The sequence below is a fragment of the Sphaeramia orbicularis genome, chromosome 22, assembly GCF_902148855.1.
Source record: "Sphaeramia orbicularis chromosome 22, fSphaOr1.1, whole genome shotgun sequence".
Classification (NCBI taxonomy): Eukaryota; Metazoa; Chordata; class Actinopteri; order Kurtiformes; family Apogonidae; genus Sphaeramia; species Sphaeramia orbicularis.
This window is the reverse complement of record NC_043978.1, coordinates 55,576,538-55,583,934: the sequence shown is the minus strand read 5'-3', so window position 1 is coordinate 55,583,934 and position 7,397 is coordinate 55,576,538. Positions and strand designations below refer to the sequence as shown.

Here is a 7,397-nt window from a genome sequence, read left to right as displayed (position 1 = left end):
ATAGAGAAAACTGAAGAAAAAGTAACACTATCTGCAAATACATCATCAATTAAACATAAAATAAGTATCTTCAGTCGCTGTCATTGATCCAACTCCATGGGTTTTACTGGTGAACTGATGTTGTAGAAGATGACGGTGTTTCCATGTTCACTACGAAGCCTTTGAATGTCCAAATATGGTCATATCTGATGACCATGAAAAGATGACTAACTGCATTTTACACCAATTATAAAGTCAAACTATTTTAATGTAGATAGAGCATTTTTAGCTCTGTGGAGAGTAAACCAGCTCTACCACTAGAGTTAAAAGTCAGTGTAAAGTTCTGCACAGATGCAGTGTAAAATTCAACACTACAGAGTGATGATTAGTGCCAGTCTGCCACATTGCATTGTGGGTACTGGACATTTTACTCATTGTGTTCTATTTTATGTGCAGGGGTTCGAGGGGGGTTTGTGTTAATGTTTCTGTGGGTTAATGCAGCGCTTTTCAACCTTTGGGTCGGGACCCCTCGTGGGGAATTCAAATGGGTTCGCCTGAAATTTCTAGTAATTGATAAAAATAAAAAAATAAAACCTATATGGAAGTAAATCTGTGTCATCAGATTTTGAATTATGAAAGCTATTGAATTTCTAGCACTGAAATTTTTTTGCACTGAAATTAAGTATCTGAATTTTTTTTGCACTGAAATTAAGTATCTGGATTTTTTTTTTTTTTTATTCTAAATTTATGAACATAGTTGAATTCAGAGACAAAAAATTCAGATACTTAATTTCAGTGCAAAAAAATTAAGTGCTAGAAATTCAGGGGCTTTTAGAATTCAAAATCTGATGAGATAGATTTACTTCCATAAACTTATGAATAAAAAATCTCTGTTGAGTTGACAGAGCCAATCCCAGTCCATAACAGACAAACTGTGGTTGTGAAACTGCAGCACTGTGGTTCTGTTTGTGTGTCACATGTTCACTGTGGTCAGTTTCAGATGCTGCAGCTCTTTCATAATTCCTAGTTTCAGTTCTTGTTTGTTCAGTATTCATTGTCCTCCTTGTAAATCCCAGCTGGACTGACTGGACAGATCCTGAGCCTTTAATCTACACCTGGATTTACTGCCTCTGTCCACAATAATAGACATTATACAGACTAAATGTCCACAATAACAGACATTATACAGACTAAATGTCCTCTAACATTAACGTTTATTTGCAACATAGTATAACAAACCATTACATGATCAAAAACAAATTAATTTTAGCAAAAAAAAAATGTCTCCGTTTTGAATGTCTGGGGTCGCCAGAAGTTTGTGATGTTAAAATGGAGTCATGAGCCAAAAAAGGTTGGAACCACTGGGTTAATGTGTCTGTTTTACAACGTTTTTGGCCTTTTTATGTAGTTTTTTTTATTATTAATGTGACACCATTAGTCAAACCTGTAGGCAGAACAATGCTGAACTTGATTGTCGCCGTGAAATTATGATTATATTAATGATGGAAAGACTAAGCTCTTTCAAAATAAAAACAGTAATTGGAGTGATTGAAACCCATGGAGCAATTCTCCTCCATTCAGATTCTAAGTGTATTAATAATAATACATTTCATCTCTTCTTACAAATCAAAAAGCTACTTCAGTAACTTTCTGAATATCATCTCATGACCCCCACCTTGGGAACCCCTGCAAATCTACTTTGTTTCAATATGAACACATTATAGAGTCATTTTTAAACTACATTTGGTGTAAAAATAACTCTATAAAGTGTAATCATAGTACTCTAACAGTGTGAAAACACCACAGTGTTATTTATTTATTTTTTTAACACATTTCATTGTTAATTTTGACACTGAATTTAATAGAATTAACTCAGAAAGTATGACACTGGCCACAGAGTAAATTTTGCTAATTTTGAGTGGGACTAAATGTTATCTGAAACAGAGTTAAATTAAACACTCTAAGAGTTGAACTGACACTTTATGGCAGGAGTGTCAAACTCGTTTTAGTTCAGGGGCCACATTCAGCTTGATATGATCTGGACCAGTAAAATGATATAAATAATAGAATAAGAACTTAGAAATAATGTCAACTCCTAAGTTTTATTCTGTTTTTGAATGAAAAACAGTCAAATTCTGTAATGAAACTGTTTACATCTATGAACCGTACTTGAACATAACATGAACAAATACGAACCTGAAAATTCTGAAGAAAAATCAGTGCAATTTTACAATATTAGGCCTCAGTTTATCATTTTTACATGTGAATCAAAACTTACAGATCACAGTGGATCTACAAATACACCAAACATTAAATAACAGGCAGAATATTGGTACAATTCCACAGACTTTTCTTAAGACATTTCAGATTGTTCACATTTTTCGTAAAAGGCTAGTCTGTAAATGTAAACATTTTTGTGTAATTTTACTTTTTCTTTAAACTACAACAAAGAGGAAAAAAATGCTGTTTTCATTATTTATAGTTTATTTTGATAGTATTTTACTGGTCTGACCCACTTCAGACTGAACTGACCTAAAATGATTCGAACATCCTTGGTTGTTCATATCTTCAGTGTAATTTCTGCATTTCACAAATGCATCCCAGGGCCGGACCGGACCCTTTGGTGGGCTGGATTTGGCCCCTGGGCCGCATGTTTGACACCTGTGCTTTATGGCTTAAATATTAGGACTATGTTGGTGGATGTGGTGATGGCCTGGTTGTCTTATAGTCCATGATCAAGCACAAGATATTTAGATTCATGTGATTCAAGGTGATTGCTTATATTTTAATGCAGCTCTAATTTCTCACTGGAGCGACCATTTGGATTCTCAAGCAACAATTTGGCAGGAGCATCAGATGGTTATCCCCTCCAAACTGCAGCAGATGATTGTCAAAGCAAACAGAAACATGTAAATGAAACACAGTGAATTATTAGTTTGTACTGAAGTGTAAATTAGCAGGTGTGAGGAGTGAAAACAGCTCATCCAGTCTCAGGTAAATTAAAACATCAGTCTTTAATTGCTTCCTCAGTAGCGTGAGTGGCTGCGGTTTCTGCCAAAAGCTGCAGGTAACCACGGCGACGACCGCAAAGCAGTGTTTAACAGGTCTGATCAATGTGCAAGCCTGGAACCGAGTTTATATTTAGAATAAAAGCAGGCGTTGGAGCATGTGATAAGAACTGTTCAGTCACATGTTTTCCCCAGAAACCAACAGCTTTTCCTTAAACATCTGTATGTTGGACCCAAAAACACCAGAAATTTACAGCTTTCAGGAGATAACGTTACAGGTTTACCCCTTGATTTGACATCTTGTAAGTAGTATTTTAGGAGGGTTTTTTTTCTCATCAATACAAATTATGGCATATAAATATGTGTTTATTTGCAGTTCTAGGCTGACTGGGAGCTGAAAAAAAAAACATTGATTATTTATGAAACAAGATGAAGACAGATCAAGCTAAGAACAACATAAAATATGAAACACGATTAGAATGATGTAAAATATAATTAGATGAAAACAAAATCAACATGTAAATGTCCTAAAATACAAACCAAGATGAAAATGTGAAGAAAAAAGTAGGAATTGAGATAAAAAATGATGTAAAACAGCCGACAAAGAAAACAATGTAAAAGGCACAAGACAAAAATTACTTTAAATATGAACCAAAATGATGGAAAAATGCTAAATAACATAAAAAAACAAACAAATCAAGATTAAAAATGACAAAAAAAAGACTTCACATGAACACACAACATTTTTCAATGAGAATATTTTGATATTTATTAATATAGAAAATGACTGTGATCTGACTTCTTATTCAACATTATGAAAAAGTGTTTTTTCATGTCCTTTCATTTTATTTATTCGTTTAGTCAGGGACAATTCACAATATACATTAACCTTAAAAAGAGAGATGTAGTGTGCCAGGTTGTAGCACTAGTGCTCGTTTCCACCTGCAGTCCCTGGGCAGGCTGATGGGGTCATGGAAAATAAACAGGCATTAATAAAAACGAAAACAGTAAAAAACAGTAAAAAAGAAAAAAAAGAAAAAATGCATTTCTATAACTTCATCTATATAAAATATTCACTCACATCCAACTATTCACTCTTATTCAACATTATGAAAAAATGTAAATGTTTTAGCTGTAGTTAATAATGACTCGCAGCTTCATGTGTAAAAACTGTGATCTAATAGAGGCACAATATGTAAATGTGTGTGAATACGACAGAAGAGCCCAGTCTGTTTGAATGTGAGGCTGACAGAGCCGCGGTGCACGCTTCTACACAAACACAACTCACACTGAATACATTAGCTGTTGTTTTTAGTCTCATGTGGGCAGAGGAATATGAACAGAGTGGAACATCGCTGGTAAACAATTTGCAAGCATCATGAAAAGCTGCAGAGAACGGCCTGAAGTGTTCCACAGGGAGCAGCAGAAGCGTCCGCACTGCTGAGATGAGCTGGCCCTGGGCTCCAGAGGAACGCCACAACACCACTGCAGCAAGGCCCAGCGCCGGGGGGGTGCAGAAGCCATGAGTCAGCACAAACACACACACACACACACACACACACACACACACACACACACACACACACACACAGCCCTGGGCTGACACAGACAGACTGCATGCTCAGCTGTCTGTGTTCAGGCTTTATGTACGACAGCCAGAAATGAAACACAATGAAAAGGCTGCATCTGTCACCACACCTCCTATCTGTCTGTCTGTCTGTCTGTCTGTCTGTCGTTCTATCGTTCTATCATTCTATCGTTCTATCTATCGTTCTATCGTTCTATTGTTCTATCGTTCTGTCTTCCATGTTTATTTGTGTTTTCTTCAGACAGTTTCCTTCCCTGTGATCATGTGGAAGAATGCAAAAAAAAAAGTCAACAAAATGCAGAAAACTATTGGACTGAACAGTGATTTCTGACATTAATAATGTTTACAGTTGTCCCTCACTATAACGCGGTTCACTGTTCGCAGATTTTTTTTAGTGCAATTTTGCATGCTTTTTTTTACAGTGAATAAATGCGCATTGTGTTCTGCATCCTGATTGGCTCTGGGAGAACCTGTGCATTGTGCTCTGCGTCCTGATTGGCTCTGGGACTGTAGTCCATTGTCAGTCACTCCTGTCTCCTGCTCAGTACAGAATGCGTTCTTCTGCCAAATTTACTTAAATGTTCGATCACTAGCAGTGTGACTCTGAAGCGCTGTATGTTTGACAGTTTTCTCCGACAAAACCCACAATGTCGACCAAACGTTCTGCACCGACAGCGGCACCTGCGGTCGCACCCAAAAGGCAGAGGAAGATGCTAACCATGGCACAAACAGTTCCATTCTATAATCCTGTACTTATTTTGTAAAATCTACGAAGGTTTGAACTGTGAGTGTTTAAACAAGAGAGAAATGTGAGAAAATGTTCATGCCTGTCTGAGAAAAGTGTCTAAAGTGTGTGGTGAGGGCTTTTACAGCCTGAAAACAGACAGAATAATTGTAAAAAATAAAGCCGACTATTTTGCGGATTTCACCTATTGTGGGTTATTTTTAGAACGTAACCCCTGCGATAAACGAGAGACCACTGTATATATTTTTCCACAAAATGAAGCGTTTGGTTTAGTTTGGATGGCTGAAGTATGTGAGATGCAGGACACTGATAGCAGAGCTCTGTCCTGTCATGGAAGTAAAGGCGACAGAAGCCCTTCGGTTGAGGTTAGGAGAAGGTCACGGTAACATTTGCAGTTTTTCTCAACTACTTTTGCTCAGTTCTTGAGACGCTTTAACATTTTCAAAGCTCTACATGGATTTGTCCAAACACCTTACAGACTATGGCGTGGCACACCACCACACCTCACCTCAAAAGGTCATAACTGACCCAAACATTTAACTAGTGCTAAAAAACACAGATTTTGTTTTGTGTAAAAAGTCACTGGCTTCAAAATCAAACGTTGGTTTGGCATGTGAAGTGCTCCACAGGTTTTGTCAGTGTGGGAGTGGGTGAGTCTCCATTACCCACTCACCTTTTCATGGATGTAATGTCCACTTTTTTACATGAAATAACTGTTTACACCACAGTAAACTGAAAACATACACAGCACAATATAACACAAACATGCATCAGTACAGATAATAATTTCCCCATCCATTAAACATGGTTGAGTTTTGCCTGCAATTTTACAAGCAATTTGAAAATAATTGATAGATGTACTCAACAGGTAATTGCAGTTGCACAGATTTGTTTAACCCATAAACACCCAGTGCTACTTTTGTGGCAGTTTGCAAATTATTTTTCTCTATTTTAACTTTTCTTAAGTGATTTATCATCATTTATTCTAATATAATGCTCAGTATTTTGCATTTAAGGCCTTACAGTATGTGTTTAACTGTTATAATAGTACTAGAAGCCTGTGTGTTGAGCTGAACTAACTTTTCTATTACCACATCTTTTTTTATATGTATTTCATATTTGAGTATCCATTTATGAATGCTAACAGTGCACTTATCACCCCACCCCCTGAAGGGGAGGCAAGGGCTAGTGTTTTTGGTTCGGTTTGTTTGTTTCTTTGTTTGTTAATACTCTAGCAGCAAAACTGGTTGAAATCAGACCAGATTAGGTTTATAGATTGCCAGTGACCCAGACTATATCTCATTACATTTTGGGAACAGTAGGTCAAAATTCAGATTTTTTAAGAATTTTTTAAATCTTTTTTTCTCCCATTTACTTATAATGGGCAACATTTCACATGTCTATAAAACATCAATTTTGTTTCAGCTGACCTCAGACTTGGCACATATGTAGAGGCAGTTCATATGATGACATCAGCACATGCATAGACATGATGACATCAGCTGGATTGATGCCAAAATAAGCTACAATATGTGCGAGGGGCGGGGTTTGTTGTGCCTGGGACCACTAGTTAACAACATGTTTTCACCTTGACCAAACAATCCACCTTAGTAATGCTAATAAATGTTTTATTATGGACTTATTAATATTTTCCTATGTTTAATTCACTGATCATGTAGATGTTCATAAAAGCTCAAATTAAAGTTGAAGGTTATTGTGTCAAAAACAGAGAGAATGGAGGAAAAAGTGACTTTTTTAGTCAAATACTGTATATCAGGAAGTGAACATAAAAACAAGTGTGTCCGTCCACTGTCACTGATCCAAATTCATGAGTTTTACTGGTGAATCAATGCTGTAGAAGATGACGGTGTTTCCATGGTAACTATGGAGCCTCTGAACCAGTGTCGGCTGCTGGTCTTTCAGACAGGGGAAGCTCACTGTCACATAAAAAAAAGTCCAGTTCTTTAAACATAAATTCGTCCTCCGTTCCTTTTTCAGAAAATGCTCAGTGACCTTATCGTACCAACTAAACAAGAAAACGCTGAAATTCTGTTAAATTGAAACAAGGAAGTGCAGT

The 7,397-nt window shown here is 36.7% G+C and overlaps 1 protein-coding gene across 1 annotated transcript in view; it reads left to right on the top strand.

The window, feature by feature from the left end:
* The first annotated feature begins 5,801 nt into the window (after positions 1 to 5,801).
* LOC115413250 (transcription regulator protein BACH2-like) overlaps positions 5,802 to 7,397 on the top strand; it is a 38,726-nt gene continuing 37,130 nt past the window's right edge. The window contains exon 1 of the mRNA XM_030125984.1: positions 5,802 to 5,836. Coding sequence (XP_029981844.1) covers positions 5,802 to 5,836 — 35 coding nt within the window. The remainder of the gene's footprint in view (positions 5,837 to 7,397) is intronic.